Consider the following 27,604-nt stretch of genomic DNA (forward strand, 5'->3'; position numbering starts at 1 on the left):
ATCACACCCAGTCCACTTGTTTAAAACATTTATATTACTTCAAGGCATCGCAGTCACCATCAGCAGTCAGTAAGAAAGGAGACAAGGCAGCTGATCGTGCTTGTTACACTGGCTAACCACCAAACACAGAAATGTCTCCATTTCTTCATTAGGCAAGGTTATACAAGTCAAACTCGAACTGAATCAGCCATAACTTTATTAGCTTTGAAACTGAAATTAAGAAACAACCCTATCACTGTAGTATAGATCTCCTACTGTCTCTGTAGTATAGAGTACAAGTGCTTACACATAAACATTGCTCGCATGCACCAATTAATGTACTTAAATGAATAAAGAAAAGAGAGAAATTATTTTTTAAGGAAATCACTACCATAATAAAGTCACAGAAGTCAACAATATAGTTGTGCTTTTTTCTTAACAGAGTACTGTGAAACTACACAAATTTGCTGTGGTTTGTAACACGCTGTGTAATGACACTGGAGTCCCAATATCATGTAATTTTTTTTTTTTATATACAGGGAGTAGAAGATTTGGTCCTACAGTTACTTCAAGCAGCCTGAAAGATACAGGCACATACATTCAATTTTTATATTAATACTTATTGTTAGATAAATGGTATCAGATATGCATTGTTTCCAAAACAACTGAATGTTACGGACATTCAGTAAGAGCAGACGTCAGCTCGGCTGTGCTGATAATTGGGACACTTATTCATAGGCCAATACATGAGGCAAGTATCTAGGCTCAAATCAGACAGAAGCTTAGAACATGGGAAAACAAAACAAACAGGAATTTAAAGAAATTTCTTTAATAGATATTATATGTGATTTTCTTAACAAATGCCTTAACTGCCACATTGTTCAGATCTGTGACTTCCTGTCTACCTTTTAAATCCTCTACTAGAATACATTTAAGTGAAGTATTTTCCAAAAAAAAGTATTTGTGCATTTAACAAAACCTGTTAAAACCTGTTATTTACCAATAGCACTCTAACAAATCTGAATGGAACAGCACACATGCTGTTTTACTACGAGGCATAAAAGTCAATGTTCTCAAAAACAGTGTAGCTTACGTAAGGTAAGGCGTCTTCACAGTACGGCTCTCACAAGAAGCAATTTGTTAAACATAGTAACAAGTATCTATAATGAAAAATATTCCTAAAAATAATTTCAGTATACCCAGTACCAGAAACAGACTAACCGTGTGATGTTCAACAGAGAAGAAAAACATTCATTTATATCAACATGTCTCTTTAATCTCTCCAATGCCAATTAAAAAAAAAATTATGCAATTGCACTTCTTACTGAAAAACTAAAAGGCACAAAACTTGCCGGAACAGTCTTGCTCATTGGTATCAATTTCAAGCATCAAAAGTTTAGTGTGTTTCTTGTCTTTTTTTTTTTTAAAGCAAGGAAATTAGTGACCCACTTAAGTCAGTAATTTGTTCCATACCAGTTATTTACCTTTTTGGTGCTTATATAAAGCACCAAATTGACTATAAAATATTCCTTGGTTTCTTCCAACCATACCAACTCAACACAAACTTTACCCTCTGAATCTGCATAGTCAGTGGTATAGATATGACCCATGTAGTCATAAAGGCTGGATGCCTTGGAAGACAGTTCCATGTAGACTGGGGCACTGAAACACCAGAAGGGCTTTCCAGTTTCATCCAAGAGAGTAACATCCATCATGTAGCAGTCCTACAAACACAAGCAGAACAGATTAATTCCCTATGCCATGGCACAGTAAGTAGATCTGTCCCTGATTTTAGGATAAATATCAAGGGTTCAGAGAGCAATTTTTGGTATGAAGTCTAAAAACGCAAAATATAATTGATAGTGCTCCACTGATTACTGCAAAGCAACAAATACTTCTTTAGAGGTTTCCTACAGAAATCAAAATTGCAACCTACAGACATCAAAAACTGTGCTACAGAAGGTAGTACTGCCAACATAAATCAGACATTATTTCTTGAACTTTTTTTAAGCCTTTAACATCTGTGTTTCTCAATTATTAGCTACCTTACCATTCCAATAATGATAGTCCTTTCAATATGAGAAAGAAACCTAAGTTTAAACTGAGGTGCTAAACTTGTGTGAATGCAGCAATGTTTGCAAAGATACTTAAAGAGACTACCCCCAAGGCAGTGTACACACACAATTACCCTTATATGCCAGCTATAAATGAAAGGTATACAGCACTTTTTGAATGGCTGCAAGCTTCAGTTCCCAAATGGTAATATTAATATATCTTTCTACCCTCCAAATAATTATTCATTTTAAAAATTCTTGAAAATATTTCTTTACAACACTACACAATTACATCATTTTATAATGCTGAAGTCAGGATGCCTATTCTTGGGCACTTGCAAACTCATGGTTTCACATGTGCCTTAAAAGCATATGGTTGTGTGATATTGTTAATATCATCAGCTGTTACCTATTCTCATGAGTTCTGAATCACTAAATGAATCAGATTATCTTAATTATGCTGTATATATGCATTACTTCCAGGAGTATCATATGCTCCAAAAGCATAAACAAACCAACATCACATACTCTATGCCAAAAAATTAATTTGGAATGCTTTATTTCACTGTACTACATAGTTGTGCCTCTGTTGCTTTAACATTTCTTTCACTATTACAGTACTTCAATCAAACGATACAGAGCAGATGGCACAAACATAAGTGGTAATGTGATACATACAGTTTTCCTAAGTTCGTTACTGTAGACTACACTGAAAATACAAAATTCAAACCAAATCTGATGATCATTTAATAACTTATACGAGCTATAAATTTACTTGAAACAAGAAAGAATTACTATTTTCTGGTCTGACATCTTGCATATCAAAGGCCAATTATGAAAAGTAAAGCAGGGTGGCCTTGAGTGTTGGGGGTTTTTTCTTCCCCTGTATTTCCAACTATCTGTACATCAGCAATTAATTTTTTATAAAAAAATACACAGAAGTGCCAAAAAAAGCTTTTTTTTTTCCTTAGAGTATTGGACAAAATTCAAATCAATTCAAAGTAGTGGCATGTTCTGGTGCTGTGGCTGATTTTATTTGGCCTTCACATGTTTTAAGAGTTTTAGAGATTTATGTTAAAAGCCAAATTGAATTCTGCCCACAGCTATGTGTTGACATGTGCAATCTCTCACCACAAAATGAGGGGTTTAAAACAAAATTGATATTATTTATTTTTTCCTAGAAACAAATATTCAGTATAACTTATGCTGTAAGCACATAGGACTGAGCTAAACTAAAGGCTACAGCCATAGCTCTCTGTTTCCTTTGACAGTTAATTTCCCAGATTTTTATGTGGTACTCATGATTATTTTCATGGAAGAAAAAAATTCTGCCAACCAGCTGTAAATCATACAGAATCATAGAATGGCTTGGGTTGGAAGGGACCTTTAAAGATCAGCTAGTCCAAACCCCCTACCATGGGCAGGGACATCTTCCACTAGATCAGGTTGCTCAAAGCCCCATCCAACCTGGCCTTGAACATTTCCAGCGATGGAGCATCCACAACTTCTCTGGGCAACCTGTTCTAGTGTCTCACCACCCTCATCGTAAAAAAAAAAATTCTTCCTAATGTTCAATTTAAATCTATCCTCTTTCAGTTTAAAACCATTGTCCCCTGTCCTGTCCCTACAGGCCTTGGTAAAAAGTCTCCCTCAGTCTTTCTCATAAGCCCCCTTTATATATTGAAAGGCCACAATAAGGAATCCCTGGAGCCTTAATTTTCTGATATCTGCTCAACACGGCAGCAAGATTTCCTACATCCTATCGTATGCTTTTCAAGCAAATGAAGCATGTTCTGTAATTATGTGCTAAGATCCCACTAACTTTAAGCATGCAAATAGTTATAATGAAATTAATGGGGTACACAATAAAAATAAAATAAAAATAAAATAAACTAATTCAAGTCTAAAATTTTTCAGAAGCCTCAAAAAAGCACCTATTCTGCATTACGGTTCTTAATGAACATTCATGGCAATTAAAGAAAGATGGCAAAAAAAAAAAGCCTTAGAAGCATTTTCTTGTTAGCTTGAATTCCTTATAATTACCAACTTATGATATTTTTATTAACACACATAGGGGAAGGATTTGTTGTTCTTTTGAAAACAAACACCCACCTCAAAAAAGTTTAGTACAAACCGAGAACAAATGGAAGTGAACAAACCTGTCACTATGCAAACAAGGAATCTGAAGAAAAAAAATTGCTGTGAGCAATTAGAGAGGAAGGACTGAACGGAAACTGCAATTCAAGCTCAACTGTAGTTCACATTCCCAACAGATACTAGTAGGTTACTAAGTTTTAAGATAAATTTTATATTCCTCATTGCATAGGAAAGCTGGCTGACACTGTAAACCATAAAGCAAGTATGTTAATGTCTATGAGCAAAATATGTTATCAAACAATATTCCAGTCCACACTTATGCGGGATTAGCAGAAAGGACAGTTTTATTAATTTTAACTTTTTTTTTTTTCAAAGTAAGTGCCAAAAATGAAACCAACTGTTGAACAAAATAATTTTTCAGCAGTGCTTAATTTAAATTTATCAGAATTTTTGGTACTTCTGAGATATCCATGCAGGTGAAGTACATTTAAAAATATGTGCCTTCAACACTATTGCAAAATCTACAGAACTACTCTCAATCTTTCTTTAAAATAATTATTTTAGAAATTTTATATAAGAGAATGAGTGAGAAGTCCTCTAGAATACACAGTTAATCCAGCTGCCCCATGCGCATGACTCAAGAGCTAGGTGCTGACTGCATGACTGTGGACTGTAGTTTCTGTCTGTGTCCATCAGCATTTTAATATTCTCCAACAGTTCCTAATTTTCATTGCACATACATGCTACAACAGATCTGCAGAGTGTTTCTCTGGGGTTCAAGACTTATTGACAGAAAAAAAACCAAAAACCAACAATCAAAAACCCCACAAAAAGCACATCTGCAGTACATTTTTTATCTAGCATTTCCAAGCAGTGCTAGTCAGTCACAGCATCTTTGCTGAGCAGAAAGCACTGGAGTCATCACACATGCATAATGGGTCTATCATGCAAGCTAGACTCCAAGACAGAAATGATAAAACTATTTTTCCTCAAAATTCACATCATTTTTGCAATATTTGGATTGAGTTCTTCTTCTAGTTACACACGCCTTCCACAAATAAAAACCTTTTTTAAAAATTAGCATATTCAGGATGCATAAACTTAATTCTATTTTGAGATAAGCATTTCCAGAAACAAAAAATATTTCTGACTGACCTTTACATTGCCTTTAAACACATCTGTTTCCCAGGATAAGCCAACTGTCCCAATAAGAGGCAAGTGTTTCGTATTATCCTTTAAGCTTACAACTGTGAGCCTCAAATATCCATTTTCAATGTCACCTGAAAATATTAACAATATATATAACATTATACTACTACAAATAAAACTAAGCCCGAGTATACTGTAAATGTTCTCTCTGCTTCTCTCCATGTCTTTAGTTTCCTCCCATTCACCTATAAGGAACCCTGACACCAACAGCTAGATATCCAGCACATTACAGAGAATTTAAGTCATAATTCAGGGCTTTGATTCTGTGATCCACAGTAGAAGCAGCAGCTAAAAAAAATTCTGGTATAATTGAGTATAAAAATCTGAATGCCATGTAAAGGACTTACGCAAGGATGCAAGAAGTAAATTCTATATTCAATATTTCAAATTTCATGCCACCAGTGCCTCCATCACTGCCCACTCCCCAAAAGTCAAGTTCAACACATAGCATGCGAAATAAATCATGAGATACCCACCCCCTCTTTTCTCTTTTTTCTTTTTTTTTTAATCTCTCTACTCTGTATGGTAACTCAAATAACCCTATACAACAGGGTATAAGGATAACTATCAGTCCTCCCTGGAAAGGATATTGCATCATTTAAACTGACGAGCAGCATGCCTTGATTTGAATTGACTTTTTAAAGTATGGATTTGTTCATTTTTTAAATAGCTTCCCAAAGGTTCACTTTCATTTTTTGACAGAATTATTAAAATTTCTTTGTGATTTTTTTTCCCCCTAAACATAACCATATTTCTTTGGCATGTCTTCCTCTCCTCCCAGAAGAGACTGACTTTCTTTAATTGTTCTTTTTTCCCTTGCTATTGGAGAAGGAAAGTTAATTGGAGTCCAACAGGCTAATCATAATTTGGGGTACATCACAACAAACAAGATCTCTGGCTACAAAAAAAAATATGCATCACATCATGAAGCAAGCAGATTTCTTAGCAGGACATCCCTTAAACAAATTTCCTTGAACAAGAGATACTCTCTTAAAAGAGCAAACAAAGGCACTAGAGACCTCAAAGGAAAAAAAAAAAAAGGAACTAAGTAGCGTTAAAGTATCTAACACTTGCAGGAGACAGATAAGAAGGGAGAGAAGAATTCCCAGAAAAATACAGCTTGTTAGGATCTAGTAGCAGGCCCTGGACGATAACTGAAGGAGCTTGTAGAGGTTTAAGACACAAATGGCAAAAGTGAAAAAAGAGAGAAGTGTTTTGCCTGTGGTTCTCCTTCAATCAGGCCCAAGTAGCAGCATCAGGCTGAAGACAGAAGCAGCAACATCAGAAAGGCTGGCTTTGAATTAAAAAGCTAAAGCCTGTGTGAAGGAGCAGCAAAAGCCTTTGCCTGGTGGCTGCTGAAGGCAGACAGCTGGAGGCAAAGTAACAGTGAAAGAGAGCCCACAGTTTACCACAGAAGCCGGAAACTTCTCTGAATTGGTACTGTGGGGCCAAGCAACTCCCAAGAGACGCTTGGCCACAAAGCAATGCTGGAAAGACATCACTCACAAGCGGGGAATCCAAAGAATACTTACTGCGTGGAGGAAGCAGCCCAATACATGACAGGGGACAGGAGCAGCAGGTTTTTCAGTACAGACACTGTCTGGAATAGGAGTGCGAATACAGTGGAACCAACATGACTATGCCCAGGAAACGTTTTGTATGGTTGAAGGAAAATGCATCACTCCAGACAGTGACACCCACTATCATCGCAGTAAAGTCCCAGAGAACTCAATGAGGAAAATGTAAGCAGAATTCACTTTCAGGATCCAGCTCAAAGTGCAAAAAAGGCTATTAAATTGATACCTACCCAATGGTTTCAGTTCCAAACCTCAGTAAATCAAATCCAATTACAAGATAAAAATCTAATTCAAGATAAAAATATTTTAGATAAATAGTCAAGCTTTACTGAGTGAACATTGAAAGCTTGCATCTAAAGTTGAGCTTTCATACAAGAGACTTTAAACATCAGTCGACAAGCATTTTTTCCAAAGGACTATTCAGTTATCTGCAATTCAGATATGAATGGAAGCAGCTATTCCTCTCATTCATTCAAAAGAAATGAAAATTTTAATGGAATAAGGAGAGATTGAGAAAAAGCATACTGCTAATAAATTAATGAAGCCCAGGACATCACTACTATTGCATGGTATTAATAACAGGAACTGCTGCATTGCTAGATGGGTCACCTAGCTAAGGTGTAAATTGTAAATCCCCTGTTGCAGTTACTTCTTAACTTTAAGCCAGAACGGAGAGAGGTGACACAAATCAGGAATCTGAAGGATAATTATTCATGGGTTAGTTAATCTAATCTTTATAACGTTTTTTTTTAAAACATAAAAGGTCTGTTGCAGTCCTCATATCTAGAAGAAAGAAAAAGTATGCCTGGAAATTAGCAAGAAGCTGATGTGTTAAGTACTGAAATCTCCCCTTCCTCATCCCAGTCAGATAAGAAAAGGAAATTAAAGGGCAGAGCAAGCTATGTTAAACATACCAAGGGAAACATAGAGGAAGCAGATTAGACAGGGCTTTCTTCAGCCTGACCCAGAATTTGTTTCACTGTCCCCTTATAATAGCTACAGTCCAGAGTTTATGCAAGACACAAATAGCAGCAAAGCAGGACTTTAATCAGTATAGGTTATAGGGAACAAATATTTCCAGATAAAGGGAATACCAATATAGAGAACATATATCACATAGACAAACCTCACAGGAAAGAAACAAATAGCCCAATAGTTCAAAGGCACTTATTTTAGCTAAAAGCCAAGAGAGTTTGTTTTGCTAACCAAGCCTTTCTTGCAAGTTGTAATTTGATTGTTATTTTCACAGGGAAGGCTGTGCTTAACACTAATTCTGGTGGCAACAACCAGCCTTACCATGCTGAAATGATCATTTAAACTTGCAAATGAATCTTCAAGGTCAAGCAAAATAATTTCAAATACATGATGTGATATTTTACAAACAAATCTTAAAAGCTCTCTAAACACACAAAAATCACCCCATTATATTTGGCAAGCACAACACATCAACTTACATCAACAAGGAGTAACACTGAAAAGCCAAAGCTTAAGACTACCATAAGGCTACAAAGCTATGTTAAAAAGTTGAAAAACTAGGTAAATACATTTCAAGAATGTTTATTAAAAAGCTAGATGTAGTATTCATGGCTTCTATGAGTCATATGAAAAGCCTGTCACAGCTTCCTGAAAACAAGAAAAGTCTTCTAATACATTCAATTCAATTTGAAAGTATTTAGCATATTCACCCTACAGTATCTGTCAACAAAACCATATTACCCATTCTGTTTAAATGGAAAGAAGCATAAAATAAAATGCTAAAAACCAGCCAAAACAGAGTGGCAAAACAGCTAGTTACTGCAGTGCAAGTATTAATAACAGAAAAAAAAGATCTGAAGCCATATGTACTCCATCCACTTGGTTCAATGAAGTGTGATATAACTTTTTTAATTTAATGTTAAGAATTTTGCAGAAAGAATTGAAAACAGAGTAAGCAAAATGAAGCACAACATTAATGAACACTGACAAAAAGCAGACAAAAATAAAACTAAACGTGAACAAATAAATTGGTTATTCTGCAGAATAACAAATGGGCATTCCCTGGTAACCTAGGAGTGTCTACAGCTTCCTAATGGAAACAAATAAGTAAAACCCCAGTATAATAGCTGACAACTGATCTGTGTCTCAGGTTGTGGAAACTGCCATTCGCATGTCACATCCATAATTTAAAATAAATCTGGATTGGGTAGTGAATTTTAAGAAACAGCAAGACTTCTCACTATGTCGGAGACCTTGATGCTTCAGAGCCCTCCCAGAGAATGGGACAGAGTATCATTAGAATGGAGTCTAAAAGCAAAGCGCAAACCATCAAATACAACCAGCTTGGACAAACATACACTGTTGGCCACATTCAGAAACACCATGTTTACCAGAAAGATCAAAGTGAACAACAAATTACTGTGAAGATATGTGACAGCAGACAGCCATAAGCTGCCTCACTACCTCATTTTTGAACACAAACTATGGAGGAAATCAAGCATTTTCCAAAATAAATTGTTGTGCAAGTACATGGAAGGAGCTAGATGACAAATGAGCTTATTGCCTGCAGAACCATGGCTTCAGCCGGCTGACGTCCTGTGAGAGCAGAATCTAGAGGCTGTTACACAGCTAAAGGACGCAAAACCGAAACAGTTCAGAAAATACTTGTGATCATAAACCAGATTCTCTAACTAGCAAAGTGAGATGGCATCACAACTGTAGCTCCTGGACATTTGCTACAATTTGCATAAACATCAGCTAAATCTTTAACAGAAGTAGCTTCTAAGCAGCAAAAAAGTGATACCAACAAAGAAAAGTGTGCCACATACTGCTTTCTCTTGTACAGCTGTATTGCTAGGAGCATAAAATTTTCATTTTAGAAAACAAAACATGACATTCCCCTTAAAAAAAAAACCAAACCCAAAACCAAACACCCAACCCTCTGGCCAATTTACAGAATAATTTTTTTTTTTTTGAGGGTATAAAGAGGACTCCTGTATTGAACAACGCCTCGGGAGAGATTTCTATTGCTACATGAATAGAATTTCACTGAAGTTTTACCCTTATAAGTATTCCTTTATTTCAAGCTTGGAGCTTTTTGGGAATCTGAAAACATGTATGTTTCAAATTCAAAGGACTACAACACTCCACACTGTGTACAAGGCTATAGTCTAAATAATAGTTCTTGGAGTCTTCAAATACAAATTAAAAAAAAAAAAAAAAGTCACAGGGAAATTTGTTCTAACACTGCAAAAGCACTCAAGCCTGATAACAGTGCCCTCTACTGTCTTCATCAAAAACAGCATTTTCTGAAATCAACAGAAGGCTCATTATTACTGTTATCAGAAAAATACTGGGAAGCAATAATTAATTTACAGTATTTAATTTTAATTGTTTAATTTTAAGTTTAATATTTTAATCTGTCTCTGCTGACAGAAAGACAGCTGTGTAGCTATAGGCAAGGCTGCACTGAAGTTAAGTCAAAAGAGAGATCACCCATAAATTTTGCAAAACCCTAGCAGAATTATTAAGTTGGGCTGTACATGAACAACAAGGATAGCCAATCATGTCTCATTAAAAGAAATGCTAACAACTGAAAAAAAGCACCACAGTTAAAAACAATCACTGAAATAGTTTATTACGGAATGAAAGGATGTCAGAATAGGCAACCTTAAGTTGACCTAAATAAAAACTATAAATCTTAAAGTTCACAGTATCTTCTACAAATATATTTAAATATTTAATCTGTCAATGCACCTAAAGTATGCTTGAAAAGTGTTCTACAGAAATAGGTCTCCAACATGTATGAGGACAAACTCACTCTCACTTCCACAAGTGGAAGGGACATCAACCTGCATCAAAAGCTGTACCACTGCATTATTAACTCAGCACTGAACCAAATGAAAATGTCCTAACAATCTGCAGAACTTTTATCTCAGGCCTGACACTATGTCAATGCAATAGCAGGCAGACTTCATACTGAGAAAGCTTACGACACCACACAATGCACCATGCAGATATAGAGAAATCACACAATGAACAAAAAGATAGTTTACTCTTAAAAATCCCTTTCAGTTTCTCCCCTTAAAACAGATATATTAGATGTAAGAGGGAAACATAACAGGGATCCTTTTAAAAACAGACATTACTGTTCTGTCAACTCTACCTTTTCGGCAGAAGAGGCTCTTGAATGTTCCACACAGGTAGGTGCAGCTTCCACCGTGCATATCAAGATGTAGACTGTAGTCATGCAGTCCATATTCTGGGTCAACATCATCCAATACAGGTTTATTAGGTGGAAGGGCATATTGACTTTAAAAAAATAATAAGAATAGAATTAAGCAAGGGGGAATGACTTAATAGGAAGAGATATAGTAAATAGCCCTACACTGAGACTATCATCTTAGAAGAGGTTAAAAGAGGGGAAAAAATTATTAGAAGATACAACTTTTCTTCTTTACTAATTCTTTTGAAAATCAAATATCTCTAGTTCATCATACTTCTTTTAAGCTGTCTAATACAGTGTCTAATACTTCTAATCAGCTGTCCAGCCTAGCCAAAGGCAGAAAATATGGCAGTCAACTTTAAAAGGTACACCTGTTAAACTCCAAAATGTGGATTTGTTTACGCAAAAAAAATGCATCAGCTTAATTACAAATCTAAAAGCCAACTAGCTACAGAATTCTCTGGAATAGCAGTTATTGAATCCTTTTGTCTGTGCCTAACCTAAAAGAGAAACTACTGCACACAAATGACCAGAAGGATGAGCCCAAATCCCAGAGGTGACTACTGAGCAGCTCCCACATAGGATCCTACTTGGTAGTAAGGGAGATCGTGTTAAGTCTTACCTTCTGTGTGAAAAGAGTCATACTAAGTTATAGCAGGCACATAAGACTACCAGTAGATAAAACAGTACCTGAGCAGAAAGCTGAGTGGGTAGGCTGGAGGGAAAATAAAACCCCCAAATCATCCTCTAAAGCTGAAAAATTCCATCTTTTAAAACAGTTTACAGTGTATAAACAGGTATTATATTATACACTGCAATATACACATATACACAAATACTTCATAGGAAATCCAGCTAGTTTTTCAATAGGACTGAAAGATAAATGAAGGCACCTTACCACTTTAGTATAATTTTTTTTCTTCCCTCTTACACAGCTGAAGATTATTTTCCTACTTCCTAAAATGTCTCCCTCTTTTCTACGTCTTTCAGATAGGAAGACGGAATAAAAAGACTGCTTGTGAAAAGGGAGAAAGTATGGGCAGTGTATTTCCAACTTGCTCAATACAGCAAGTACTACTACACTTGTATGACTAAATTATCTCCTTAAGAGCAGAACAATGGCAACATTTTAGTATGAAAATACTTCTACAGCTTTGTATATAGTTACGATAACTGTTGTTTATATTAAGCAAGAATAGTTAATTACTGCCTAAATATAAACCTCTTTACCAGCAGCCAATTTTAACTGTAAAACTCAAAGCTTTACTCAAAAAGTTATCTTTATTACCCACAAAGGAGAAGCCAAAACTTACACAGTAGCAGAACCCAAAGTGCTTCTCTCAAGAAGTTGATGATAATGAAGACTTGCCATAACAAAAGCAATTTCATTTTTCTCCTGAAAAGTTAATTAAAGTAGATGTATTTTCATCTGGAAATACTTTTTTTCCACAAGGTCTTCCTGAGCATTAAAATTCATAGATAAATGCTGCTGCTTATTACTCTGCCAGTTACTGTAATAATGGCTTGCTTTAACACTTGGACTACTATAACTGCTCCCGTCTTTCCACAAAAGTACAGAATATATGTAAAAGATCACAGCATTTCTATATTATGGGGCAAGGGAGGTAAACTAGCTGTGCCAGGACAAAAGTCATCAGCAGCAATCCATGAATTGTACTTCTCTAGCTTCTACTTACCACTTTAAACCAGATACCTAAAAAGAGTCAAACAGGCCTTACTCCCAGCTACTAAATACCTAAGCATCAAGCTCTTTTCCTATGTAAGGAACTATTTGCAAAGAGGGCTAACATCAGTGAGGAATACAGATCTATTCATTAGAAATATTGAATTTCAAAGTAAAATCCCAGATGTCTTCACCAGATTACATACTCCTGGGAAAACGATTAGGCATACCTTCTATAGGTCTATATAGCTCAAGGAAAACCAGAGCTCAGTATGAGAACCAAACAGAGCCAAAAGTATCTATTTACTTCAAGAACACAAAATGCTAGGATTTCAGCTCTTTTTTTTTTTAGAGAAAAATGCATTTTTAAGTCCTACATTTGCAAACATGTAAGTCAATAGCAAAATTATCACTGCCAGCAGTCTATTACTGTCCTGAAAAGCAGGCAACTATTGTTTTCATCTCTCTGGTTTACCAAACCGAAAATGACATCCCCTACTCAAACTCTTCTTTTTAGCTACTCCTGTACTTTTGTAGTGCAAAATTACAGCTATAAAAGATATAATGACAGAGATTTATCAATCACATAGAGCCTCTCAGTCTTTCTCCATCCAAATATCAGAAGGCCCACATAACCTGTCCTTGGCTGTCAAACTACTGGCATCAACAATTTCTATTACGCAGCTAAGCTTTGTGTAAAAAAACAAGATGCGTGGAATTTACGATTATTACACCCATCTACAGTTAACTGCCTAATGTTACCCTGCCCACACAGAGAATAAGAACAGCTGTTCAAAAAAGTAAGGAGGAAAAATATGCTAGAGTGAGGCACTCGATTCTTAATAACTTTTTGGAACTTAGTTATGACTGAACCATTTCCAGGTGCTGAAAGCATTCTCTTTCCAAGCATGGGAAGGCGTAACGCGCTAGCAAGACCATAGGGACAACACACACAGGGACACCAATCTACTAAACTTCTGAAGATATGAAAAAAACAGCTTGTTCACTTATTGGAGCTTTTCATAGATTAAGACAACCCGTAATAGGCTCATGGAGGTCAGCCAGTCTCAAGTTTTCTAGGAAACAGACACCTTTAAGTCAGAGTGAAACAAATATTCCTTCTGTGGTTTTAAACAATTCCTCTGGTCATTGTGCACATTTGAGGTAGCAAGAGTTTCCAGCTGGAAATGAGATACAGCTTAGAGCAACTGTTCACAGGCTCCCTGAGGGAAGTTCCTTGCCAGTGCCAAATAATATGTCTACATCATTAACATGGCTGGGGGAGGAAGAAAGGGCTGCCATCTCTGAATTCAGTCCAAGAGCAGAACAACTGAGATGATAGACTTCCGTAGCACCTAACTGTATGCAACTTCAGGCAGACACCTAGGTCCCAGTGTATTTAGTGCAAAGACGCAGATTCCTTTAGAGTAGAAGTCTACTTCAAATGTTCTGCACTGCTCTCTGAAGACATTCATCTCTACACACAGCCTACAGAGACTAACCCCTTAACTTAGACACTTAATACCAAAAATTGAATATCCCCAAAAGGGCACGATTTACAGCACTCCTACTGCTGGAGCAAGATACGACTACCTGGTGATGTAGATTAAAGGAAACAACTAGCAAAGTTGCCTTGTGGGAATTCATCACTTTGAGTGATGGAGACAGGGCAAGGCATGAGTCAGGGGAGAAGCATGTCTGTCCTCAAACGGTTCTATTTAAAACGTCTTTAGGATATCAAATTTTGGCATGTGAAGACTGCAAAATAAATACAACTGAACATAGAAATAAGATCAGTACAGCTAATATACTATGATAAATAACTGTTCTTTCAATTAGAGGTGAATTTTTTTGAAAAGTACAGATACTCCTGCGACAGCTCCTTAGAATACAATAAATCATCAACTAGCTGTCCCTACCTATATTTTCTTCTTAGTTTAGACAAGACTTTTCAAAATCCAAAGAAAAAAAGGAAGATTAAAAAAAAACACCCAAAAAACCTCCCAGAATCCCAAACTACAAGGCAGAAGAATCTGTTTCTTCAAGTCATAATAAAGTATTGAAACAGAATGTTATCTTACCCTCCAAAGTCCTACTAAGAGTCCTGGATTCAGACTGAAGAGCTGGACAAGTTTATCAGCACCAACTGCTACACTGCTTTCAGTCAGGTTAGCAAGATGGTATTCAGCAATTAAGGAACGTCGACGAGGTCTTTGAAAAGAACACACAGAATGTAGCAACAAGACTATGTCTCCTTATTTACGTAAAAGTTCAGCCTAATTTCATTTTTAACTCTGAAGTCTGATCAACAGCACATGATGAAAACGGTTTTGAAAGCATTCAGCATGCACAGCCATAAACTTTACTTCTGAACAAATACAGCATACTAGCAGGATTTCAACACCTAACAAGAAAAGAAACAAAAGCCACCATAGGATGGCCTAATATACTACCTAAAAAAGAAGAAAAACTTATATGCTTGCCCAGTATTTCAAAATAGCCACAGAATTACTTTGTAATTTGTTTTTAATAACTATGTGGTACTAGATGGAATCAGTGAACATTTGTCAGTATGAAGGCTACTAAGAAGGTAAATTCTTCCTCCACAGAAGCAAAATTCCAAGGAAAGGATCAAACTGTACACATAATAAATTAAAAGTTTCTGTTAGAGGAAGCTTTCCTTTTTTAGAAAATTATTTCTAGAATTTGCCTGTAATTAAAGCAATTTAGCTCCATAACACCCTTTAACTAAAGCTCATACTTCACAGGCGTTCTTATTGGCTAATGATGCATAAAAAAGGGCAGAAAGCAGAGTCTGCGTTACCTATTCAGAATGGAGAAATAACTCTTTCTAAAACCCTTCACAGACTTAGGCTCTTATTGTATTCAAAACTGTTCCCAGATTTCCCAATAGTATCACAGTAGTATCACCTACCACTACACACCATTAGGAAGACAGCAACCGACAGGAACTTCATCCCATTACCTTGAACTGTAAGATTTGGGGCAGGATGGGACATCAACCCTTTCCATCTTTTAAGTCAATCAGGCTGGTATAAATACAGGCACTTTCCTGAAGTCCCTGCACTAGCTCCTTATAGTCTTAACATTCCGAGTAACATTCTGATATTTGTGAAATCATTACCTTCATGTATACTCACAAGCTCTAACAACTTCTGATTTGGTGAAATAAATACACTAACTGCCTGCAAGCTTTGTTTTACTATTTTCTACATACAAATCATCATCTCGGTAAAACAACTACATCCCCCACATAATTCAACTGCAAGACTTGTTTAGCTGACTTTACACAAAAGGCTTCTCTTGATTTTTTTACACAAATACTTTGCTTCTGCTTGAGGAACCATGTTTTTTGTAGGTGAACAACAACTCTCTCTTTTCAGAGCTCTGCTGCTAGGGGTTTTGTGTAAGAAGCATGTAGCTGATACTGCATATACTAAAATGACACATAAGACACAGACATGTGGAAAACTCCTTGACAGCAACCAAATACGTACATACCTCAAATACACACTTTTAATTTAAACATCTTTTCTCAGAATATAATGCCAGAAAAATATTGTACACACTCAAGTTACAAAACAACAGCTATCCTACATTGTACTGCGGAGTATTTTTTTTTTATATGCATGTACTTATATTGTGCACGCAGCCAAACACCAAGTTCCCTAAATTCACATACACACCTATCAGATAGAAAAAAATAAATGTTAGTAACATAGACTACCTGACTGTAGCCACATAAACACTGATTAACTGTTCCAATCTAAATGTCTCACATTCAGTTCTCCTAGATTTACATGTTTGTTTCATGCTCATTTGTAGCTATACCTTAGATTCAGCTTTCCAAGGCAGGACCTATCCGTCTGTATCTTGCATGCCAGTAGCTACATTAACCTATTAATTAATGTCATAGCTTGCTGGATTATATCTATTTCTTGCTTAAAAGCTCTACCAATGAAGAGAACATATGCTTTGGAAGAAATACTACAGAGAGGCTTTCTAAGAAAGAATTAACTTGTTAAGTCAAACCAAGGTCAGATAGCTCCTACAGACACATTGTCAACCAGTTACACCTAAAACACCTCAAAAATCCTATGTTAAAACTCACCCATTCTTGCTGGGAGCTCTGCTTTGGTCAGGAAGCAATGGTATAACTCCAAATAGTTTTAGGGTTGACAGGATGTCTAAGCATGGCCAATTACTACTATGCCAAAGTATAGTAACAGATGTGTCCTTAAATGATAGGTTTGCCTTCTCCATTACATGTTCCTTTCCATTTTTGTCCTTAAGAACAATTATCCAACTCAAGCCAGAGACTCTGTTATTTAGGAATTGAGAGGGGAGAGGGGTGTTTAAAAAAAAAGATTCTCAAACTAACAAAACTTAAACTACACTTCCAACAGAATTTTTAAATTTCTACTCACTGCTACTTATGTTTCTCAGGCTAGGTCATTTATAGGCTATCATCATATCTTCCCATTATGATATACATTTTATAGCTCTATTTCCATATCCCCCCAGCATTCGCAAAGCCATTAGTATTCTGTGCATTGTTTTCGAGTAAACATCTTCTGTGACAAGGCATTGCTTACTTCATAGCTTCTTTGTTTTTACATGGAAGACCTGTATAAGGATCTACAGGTTTAACAAGTTGCATTACTCTAGTTTTGACAGCAGCTATTTGTTTGAAGATGTATTCTTTCTTCCAGTACCCAGGCCTTCTATCATGTAGAGCAGCACAGCCCAAGGAAACAGTTTCTGTTCGTTCAGACTTCATTTTCCAAATTGTCCTTTTTGGTTGAAAACTACTGGAATAGATTTTCAGCCAGATTCCACTGAAAATAAAAGTAGAATAAAGAGGAAAACCACATAAATTTCAAGAATAGTTACTTAATTATTCTTATATGCATGTCTCCGCTACCACTGGGCATAAAGTTAGCAGAAAAATATGAAGTCCTAGATTATCAGCAAACTGAGTTTGATCTAAATCTAAGTTTATAGGAGACCAGAAACTGTAGCCTCCTAGGTACTAGGTTAAGAAAATCCAAAGGCATAGTTGTACACTTTTCCCCATTTTGACGTTCCAGCAGCTCATATGAGGTCAGTTTCCCTGGTGCAAACATGAAGGCTCAGGAACCAAAAGATGCTAGATGTCAGCATTTCTCATGGGCTTACTAGGTTATCTCAAAGAATATGGAATCTCTGAACACATATCGTGTTCTGGATTATACATACCAAATAAGATCCACTTACAACTTTCTGCTTTACCACAGAGAGAAGAGGAAAAAAAAAAAAAAAAAAGGAAAAAAGTTATTCAGTTAAATCTTACAATACGCCAGTAAGGTTGATAAACATCTCAACTACATATACAGAAAATGTGTTTAACTAGTGCTGTAGAAAGTAGGATCATCATATATTGGGAACTTCCCACTGCTTTACACCTCTCAATAGCATACTAGAGTATATGGGTTTTTAAAAAGCCTGCCTTCCTCTTATGCTGCTACTTCCTTCACACTCACTGAAGCAGACTTTTAAAAAAACAACAAAACAAAACAGTACATATCTGAGAGAAAGCTATCATGGGGAAACAAAGAAAAGGTAAGTCTTGTCTGTCTTCCTGAAAATATAGGATCCAGGATGAAGCTCAGAGACAGCGTAGCCATACTCAGCGACTTAAGTGAAAACTGATTAAGGTTAAGCAGTTACTTTTGAAAATTCCACCTCTGAACAATGATGCATCCTCCTCGCACAAAATCAGCTAGTGGAAAAAGTGTTTTAATACCTCTTACTCAACAAAGACAATCTGGACCCCTCAAGTTTCTCACACAGATCCAGCTGAAAGTGGGGTGGAGGAGGACAATTAGAATCACCTATGTTTGGTGGCGGTACCACTGTAATGTCAATCCCTTCTGCACTCTCTTTTGAAAAGCTCATAGAAGACATGTCTTTTTGAAGAGATCAAAGAAACATGCAACAGGAATGATGGGTTCCCTTCTTTCCTGTCAGGAAAAATATGAGGTCATATTTCCACCCCCTCCCCCCCACCAGTATCTCTAGGACAGTTCAGGGAATATTGAGTACAGCAGTTACAAGAATTCAAGCAACAATCTGTGAATAAAGGTTTCCAATAAGTTTTCTAATTTTAAAGTGTTAGCCACACAGTCTACGTAACTGCACTAAAGAAAATTAATAGCAACAGAAACAAATTCTCAAGAGAAATTCTCTATCATTTATCAGCAAGATTACCTTTACCAGTCCTCACTTATCCCCAGGCAAACGTACACTAATGTGCTTTGTAATGCATTTTTCCCCTCCTTAAAGCATTAAGCATTCAAGGACTGAATCCATGCCACACTGCCTCCAACCCATGAAAACCACTCTCATTTCATCAGCTGCTAAGAAAAGTCCCCACATGCCGAGAGCCAGACTCTTTGTTATTGATGCAAACGTACTCAGGAATTTTGCAAAAACCTTCCAGCCTGCTGCTCTGTAGATATATGTACAATCTCCAACTGCCATTTTTTTGAGTCAAAGCTGTTCGAAACACACAGACCCATAAGCTTCTATGACTGTTAAAGGGGGTATCACACTCAACATGAGCTTCCAACCTTCCTTTCACCAAAATCGGAGGGGGAGACACGGACATGAAGAACAATCCCACAAGTAAAACAAAGGTTTAAGATACTTCAGTTTTGAGACCAGAAAAGAAAAGACAACCCAGTTATCAGATAGTATAAAATATTTCTAATGGAGGGAGGAAATTCTTATTTAACTCCAAAGCAGCTAAGAATTGTGGGATGATGAAAACAGAGGAGAGATGTCCTTGACACAGCATCATCGGGGGAAATTGAGCTGTGTATCATCCAACTGGTCTTATTCAGCCTAAAAAGTCCAGTAAGATGTCCTCCTATAACCCTCTCCTGCTAACTGGAAACCCCTTCCCAAGACAGCCATCCTTTCTTTCACGGGGAGAGATACTCAGCATCTGGCTGCATGATGCTGAAAAGACAGGGGTTAGTAGTAGGTATTTCCTGCATTTTGAAAGTACAGTCTCAGGCAATGTAAGTTGAACAAAGACAGACTTGCCACCAATACCTACCACCCTTCTCCTCACTCTCAGTTACATATTGCTTCTTCCTTTCCCAAAACAGCATTGTGCAAGCAGATAAGAAATCAGTTCAAGCAACTCAAAAATTCAGGCAGGGCAGGGAGGCAGAGGAGAAAGAAAGGGGGACTTAGAATCTCAAATGTTTAGGGAGGTATCACTCCCTCTTCATCCTCAACTTCTGAAGAATTCAGGGCAGACAAACAAAAAGGCATCAAACAGGGAAGCACGAATTTGCCTCCTTCACAGCAGAATACATGCCACTTTTGCCTCAAAGTGTTAAGCATAATATTAATCTCAAGGCCTCTTACTGGACTTTGTTACAACAAGCCAACCCAACTTCTTACTGCTAACTCAAATGCCAGAATCAGACATGCACCATTGTCAGTCATCACTTAACCACAATGGCAAAAAGATCTGGGCAAGGCAAAAAGATCTTCCCCTGTGCTCTGGCTTCTCACTTCCTCTTATACAAGCACTTTCTGCTGGTGATCAAAACCCTCAGGCTTTCAGACAGATCATGTGAGCTTCCCACACTGCATGACAGGAAGGCTGGAATAATATCACATGCTGAAGCAAGGGGGATACAGAAAGGGGGGTCAGAAACACTTCCTTGTCTTCAACAGTTACATTGAAGACATCAGTGCAGACATTATTTGAAGAGCCCAAAGACAAAGCACTGCATTAGGCAGCACAGATATATCACAATGAAAGACTGATGGTCCTGTTGCATCAAGGACAGCATCCTGTACATTCAGAACAGCAGAAATATCCTCAAAAAGATACTCTGCCTAAAAACCAAGATCAGATTTGTCACAGATATATGCAGGGACCTCAATTAAAACTTCTGTTAATTAACCACAAAATTCAGGGACTCAAGACGGTCCATGGAAATCCAGCGGGAAGAAGTGATCTGGACCCACTGAACCAGTCAGTCTCCCAGATAAGGGAAAGTATCTCTTCCACGAATCCCATTTGTGCACATACAGTAATCTCTGTCAAGATTAGAAAATGGAAACAGACATTGTTGAGATGGAGACAGATGAATCAGCTTCCCTTGAACAGCCACAATGATTTTATCCTACCTTACTATCCTGAAGTGGAAAACGCATATTAAGATATATAAATTGTGTCAACTATGCAATTTTTATCTACATGCACCTGCTGACAGCCTCAAAAAATAAATCTGGATTATGGCCTTCCCTTTAAATTCATCAGTTCTAAAGGTGTCAATGCCAATGTTAATCGATTCACTGTACAAGCTTTGGCAAATAAGTGAGAAATGGATGTATACCAGATGCAGCAACTTCCTATATAGGAAAACATTTTCTCATTTATACAACACTAATGCAGCAGAATCCTAGAAAAAAAGGATAACCAGACATCCTAGTTATTGTGTACCAACCAGGGTGTCTCCTCTTGATCCTTTCACAAAATCATCATCATAGTGGTAGGAGCAATTTGTGAACTCTATATAAGCAATCACTTACAAAAAATGTGTCAGTATTTATCTTCTCCCCTTTTGTTTTCATTTAGAAGTCACCAAAATTTGACAGAAAGAGCAACAGATAAAACCCACTAGTGAATCAATTGACTAAATCAAACCCTCTGCAAAAACCTGATGAAAGAGCTAAATAAGTAGGACTTCAAAATTATGAAAGCTATGACAATTCTGCAAAGCTACTGGCTACACACCACTAAGGACTACCTGAACCAAAAAGCCTGTGCAGGTGCATGTGAATACAAACAAATATATGCACATTTTAGAACAAAATAAATGGTAATAGCAACATTTCAAAACACTGTATTTAGTTTTCGCCTCATAACTCCTATTAAACTTAACAGGGCTTGCACAGCCAGAATTCCACACAACACATTGTATTGTGAGCTATGCAGTCCATTTTCAGCAGAGTAATTGTCAGTAGGTACATGCATCAGTGCTCTGGCATCAGCGAAACCAGGTTAGAAAGACTCATAACTCAGGTAAACTCAACTGCTGCACAATTAAGACCAGCACTTATGCTTCTCTCTTCCTTACTTGTCATTGGCCAGATGATAGAAGTGCTTATTCACACAACCAACACACAACAGGGACACAGCATCCAAATAGGAAAATACCTTCATCAGCATTTCTGATGGCATGCTGGAAAACAAGAGAAAGAGAAATACTGTTAGACTTGCCTGCAAACTCCAGAAATGACAATGGCAAAGAATTTTAATCCCAAACCAGAGCAAAACAAAGGAGATGATAGAAACTACCAGCTTGTAAATACACAAATCAAAACTCACCTGAAGAGTTAATTTGCAGAGTTTGGGTTCTGACTTGTCTCTCTGATCTAAAACATTTGCTTAAAACAATTCACTATAACCTATTCAAGTGGCACAGCACAATTATGTGAAAAGTTATGGGTTTGCATTTTCATTAAACTTCATTTAACCCAGTTTGACATGAAACTACCTCATTCAACTTCAGTTTCTCACTGCTTGTACCATGATTTTAGCACTTAGTCCATAACCACCAGCATTTGCCAGAACTGCGTACACTCACTCTCCTCCTGACTGTAGTGTCAGGTCTCAGGATGCACCAAGACAGAAATGTCCTAGTCAAACAGTGAGCTCATGCTCTACCTCATCAAAATCTTCAAACTACATGTGCTCAGGAGTCTCATACAGTTTCCATTTATGCAACAGAAAGATGTGAATTTCAAAGTAAGACCTGAGTGGCATCTTGAGAACTTTAATGTTTCTGTGCCTCTGTAAGGCTGCCTGAAATGCAGGTGCCAGCCTAACTACAACAGATGAGTCACCGTGATTTTTGTATTAACAGACAGAAACCTCATACCCTTCGAGTAGTATCTGGTAACTGCACAGAGTTTAAAAGAGATATTTTATACTCTAACTTTTTGGAGCATGACTACGTTAACATCAAAATCACCACTGAAAATACGAGCTGCTGTGAAAATCAACACCTCAGCTGTGTCTCTTGTCCATTTACTACTGTGTCATTTACAACAGTTGCTGATTTATAATACTTTATTCCAGAATCATATAGATTTCAAGTGTAGAATGATAATAACACCAATACTCCAAGGTTTGTATTAAAACTCAGAATCTTAGTTGCACTAAAATAGAGGTGACTGTGCCAAAACTTGCACGGTTATTATGTGAAATAACTCAAACACTGTAAGTCCAAAGCATTTAGTGCATTTATTCCAGAGAGAATTTAGAAATGATCCCTTAAAAAGCTGCAAATTAGCTAAAATAATATGCTTGATCTAGAATTTTCAACAGTAGTTTTTACAACCATATTATTTTTTCTTTGAAGGAAGCTGATAGAAAGGAAATATTTTTCTTTTTTCTCTTGTCTTTCACGCCAAACTAACAGCATAAGGGATTGCACAGGCCATACAATGGAAAACAGAGAAATGACTACACAGGAAGCTACAAAATGTGTAAAACAAAGAAAATTAATTAATCTTTTGTGTAACATATTCTTACATGTTTTTGTAGAAACATAACTAATCTTCAAGAAGAAAACAACTTATGATTATATTGAAAGTGCCCTGTCACTGTCAAACAGGGAGGGAAACATTTACCTTGCAGCAAATACACAGCAGCCACTTTATTCCTCCCCCCTCATCCCACTCCACCACCCTAAGCCTCTATACAAAGCAACAAGCATCAAGAGAACATCAGAAGTTTAATTCCAAACTGGCTTTTATTGAAGTAATACAATAACAATTTTTATTCTCAAGGAACAACACAGCCCATGATGTGCAAAGGAGTTGCTGAAGGCTTCATATGACTTGGAAAACCTACATACTTCATATGAATTTAGAAAAGGAAGTGAGGGAGAACCATGCCAGAAAACATTGGAAGGTCAACATAGGATCACAAAGTAGGCCAGGAAAGCAGATCTTTTCTTTTTGACTCAAAACATGACATAGAAGTCTCCAAAGTATGAACATAATAACTGTAAGCAGTCAAAAGATGGCTTATAGTCTGCAACAGGTCTTCCACTCTTACTGTTGAACTAAAGACATACTCACCTCTCAATGCACAAATTAGGTTTCGGTTTTATGGAAGGCGTCAAATACAGACTTTTAATTCCAGCATTTACAGTTTCAGAACATTCCCCAGGCCTGGCAGCAAAGCTCCTTGACCTGTTTCTAAAAAAGAAAAGCTTTTAGGAGTCCCATCATCACAAAATGAAGAAATATGCATATTGTGCACACCTAGACACCACGTCTCAACTGAGAGAGGATTCAGGGAATACGTCACTTGGTAGCTCATTAGTATCAGTTCACAAATTTGAACAATTATCACCAAGTTAAAATACCTGAGATCAGGTATTAAAACTCATTATCTAAACTCATAGGTGTCTCTCCTATGATTAATCTCTCACAGTAGTCAGGAGGGAATAGTGCCGCACCACAAAATCAGTCTGAATCTGGTAGAGATCTATTAATGTTAGACAGCTGCACCACTGTGGCCCCTACACTCAAGCTCCAGATAGGCCCCTGCAGTAAGTCAAACTCACTGATTAATCTTCTGTTTTGCAACATTACTCCAGATATATTTTTGAGCCATCCAACTCTGCTAAGCTATTAGAAGATAACAAAACAATACCTTGAAACTTTCTCAAAAACTGACAAAGCTTAAAAAGAATTCCCTTGACTACACAACAGAATCATATTTGAAACAAAGTTACAGTCTCATTTCAGATTTTCCCCTGCTAAAATACTCACAACTCTGTGAGATAAGTGTTAGTTCAACAGGCAAGATGGGTATCAATGTTTTTAGTGCTCATTAACACATAACAATTTGGACAGAAATTACTTTCTCATACTAAAGAAGGCAACTTTGCATATTTCTAACACAAATAAATTCTTACAATCCAACCATCCACACATTTTTCCCAAGATTTCTGATAGTAAGAACTTTGTAAGCAAATACTATCATTAAACCACATAGAAATATTCAGATGGAGTTTCAGTCTTAATAAAATTCTTACACTTCATACCCACTGATGCCACAGAGCAGGCAGAGCTTCCCGTATAGTCTATTAGTGATGGTTTGTATTGACAGATGACTTTCCAACATCTGGTCAATCCAACTCTGGGTTTCTAAGCAACCAATCGATGTTGAGGGGAAAAAAAATCCAATTTTGAAGTACATGGGGACCACGTACATTTAATGCACATCGTTCTTGATTTAAGATGGGTTTATACTCAAAGAAAAATAAAAATCAGAAAAGAACAACTCTACCCTACATAGTCAACTGTGCTATGTAAAAAAAAAAATCCCTTAAGTTTTAGTGGGAATTGTTATGAGCATAACACAAAAAGACATGCACATTTCAGCTTGGGTGCCAATCTCTAATAGACTAACAAAATTAACAACTACAAAAAAGTAACTGTATATCAAATACGCCCTGAAGGTCAAGCAAATGTTTTACTTGTGTATTATTACCAAGAAGTACACTTAGGTGATGAGATGAGGCTGTAACAAACTGCATTTTTCAAAAGCCATTAAAGGGATTTAGAGACACGAGTCGTGTTCAATAGCAGCAGAACTACCACTTCTGTATCTTTCTGGGCAGCACGTCCCAGGATATTCTGCCCTGTGTCTATGCTGAAGGCACAAAGATACCTAGTTTGGGCATAGCCTACAGGGACATACCTACACAGACTCCAGGTACAGGAGTAATTCAGATCAGGAGCTGGATCCTGCATTTTGCAACACACTGTACCTGGGACAAGCATAACCTGCATTGCCTGTATTCAGTCCTTCTTGCTCCCTTTTTAACCATTCCTTGCATCCTCCTCTTCTTCACCCCAGGAAGGAATTTCTGAAGTAAGAGAAATGTTGCCTACACATGCCTTGAAAACTTCGACATAATATCTACCACTTTTGTAAGCTTCATTTCAAAAAAAGTACTGAATTTTTGCATCTTCCAAAACAAAAATATTCTCAAGGTATGAAGAAACAACAGCAAATCCATTGCATAAACTATTTTTCAAGTATTGTGTGTGCTAAGATTTTAAATTATTAACAAATGCTTTTACACCGCATTGACAAAGCTTGCCTGCCCAAGGTAAAAATCAATGACAACTATTACTCCCCCTCTTTAGAGACTTCTAGTAACTCAGATGCTCTTGCTTAGAGGCACAACAACCTCAACTGCTATTTCATTAGCTTTCAATTTGTGGGACTAAGTTTTGTATCAGTATTTTCACTTTCATAGCCTGTAGTAGTTGCAACGTGACTATTGTTTTTTCACTGGTCAGGGAACAAATTTATTTCAAAGAATATATAGAAAGTTCTCCTTCTCCAAGTGTTAAAGCATATCTGGGGATAAACAGAAATGGCAGTAATGTTTTGACATCTGTTTTTTTTCCTCAGCTAACAATTCCGAAGTCTTTTTAAAAAGTGGGTATTATCCATCCCATTTACAGGTTAAAAAAAAGGGAGGGGAATGAAACAGCTATGAAACCCAAGGTTGTACAAATGGGTTAGCAGAAAAAACTGCCTTCTCAACTTTGCTTCTAAGATGGGTGCTTCAAATTTTTGGAAGCTGAACCTGTACTGTAAGAATTAAGCTAATCACACCTTCCACAATGAAATCCTCCCATTTATTACAAGAGCCTAACTACCCTGAACATACACACATTAGCCACTAAGCTCACTAGTACTTTGTAGACAGGCTACTGCTTATTACACTACGTCCTCTAAACTCAAGCACATACCCAACTTTAAGCCCCACTACCCGGACAGAAAATGGTGCGCTAAACCTAGGCCTTCCGTACACCTGGAAACGCCTGTGTTTCCTATCGCAAGGCGCATCACCTCTACAGATATCCCCCTCCGTAAGGCCGGGGGAGGGAGAGGAGAGCACCGTGGCCACGAGGGAACAGGCCCGAGCTGTGGCAAGTTCAGAGCTGGAAACCAGAGCCGTGAGGCGGGTGGAAGAGGTTTCCCAGAGAGGCAATGGGAGTTCAGGGAAAACAACAAACCACCCCCCACGGACAAGGCGACAAAGGACGAGCAGGCAGCTCTGGGGCGGCAGAGCGCTGCTCCCCGCTCGACGGCCCCCGGCGGCCTCTCCTCAGGCCGGGCAGGGAGGCCGTTACCTGGGCCCGGCGGCCCGGCCGGGCCGAGGGGCGGCAGCGACAGCAGCAGGGGTAAAAGGACGCGGCGGCCCGGTCTCGGCGGCACCAGGGGGAGCCGCCACGTCGGCTGCCGGCGCCGCGCCGCGCCCGTACTGCCGCAGGGCCCTGCCGCGGCCCGTCGCCATGGCCAGCTCCGCCATGGCCACTCCGCCGCGGGACAGCGGCTTCGCGCCGGGCGGGGGGCGCTGCCGCCTCCCACGTGAGGCCGCGGGGCGGGACAGCGGCCAGCCCGGGCGGGACGGCGGCTAGGAGCACTGCCCCGGGAAAGCACCCGGAGAGGGGCTGCCCCCTGCTCGCCGTTGCTCTGTCGCTGCCCGAGAGAAAGGCAACCTGCGGGAATTCGTGTTCGCACCTTAGAAGTTTATTTTCAATTGGAGAGAAGGGGCTCCGGCTCCCCTGAGAGCTTCCAGCGTGCGCCCGTGCAGGCGCCGAATACACCAGCGGGGTGGACCCGGGTTAGGATGGCTGCGGGGCTGGACTGGCTGTCCGCGGCGCCCCGGGG

General features: G+C 38.0%; 1 protein-coding gene across 2 annotated transcripts; it reads right to left on the minus strand.

The window, feature by feature from the left end:
- Positions 1-212: 212 nt before the first annotated feature.
- FBXO15 (F-box protein 15) lies at positions 213-27,227 on the minus strand. 2 transcript variants are annotated; one of them, XM_072852822.1, is made up of 10 exons: positions 27,064-27,210; positions 23,980-24,099; positions 21,969-22,073; positions 17,418-17,660; positions 16,934-17,143; positions 14,883-15,012; positions 12,431-12,513; positions 11,058-11,203; positions 5,286-5,410; positions 213-1,703 (listed from the first exon to the last, which is right to left on the minus strand). In XM_072852822.1, exons 3-10 carry the CDS (start codon positions 22,070-22,072, stop codon positions 1,434-1,436), a joined length of 1,311 nt encoding a protein of 436 aa, XP_072708923.1. In that variant the 5' UTR covers position 22,073; positions 23,980-24,099; positions 27,064-27,210; the 3' UTR covers positions 213-1,433. The 2 variants fall into 2 exon arrangements, with proteins under 2 accessions (XP_072708923.1, XP_072708924.1); XM_072852823.1 differs by lacking the exon at positions 16,934-17,143 and having other exon boundaries at positions 27,064-27,227.
- Between the last annotated feature and the right edge of the window lie 377 nt (positions 27,228-27,604).

This window comes from Ciconia boyciana, chromosome 2 (assembly GCF_034638445.1).
Source record: "Ciconia boyciana chromosome 2, ASM3463844v1, whole genome shotgun sequence".
Classification (NCBI taxonomy): Eukaryota; Metazoa; Chordata; class Aves; order Ciconiiformes; family Ciconiidae; genus Ciconia; species Ciconia boyciana.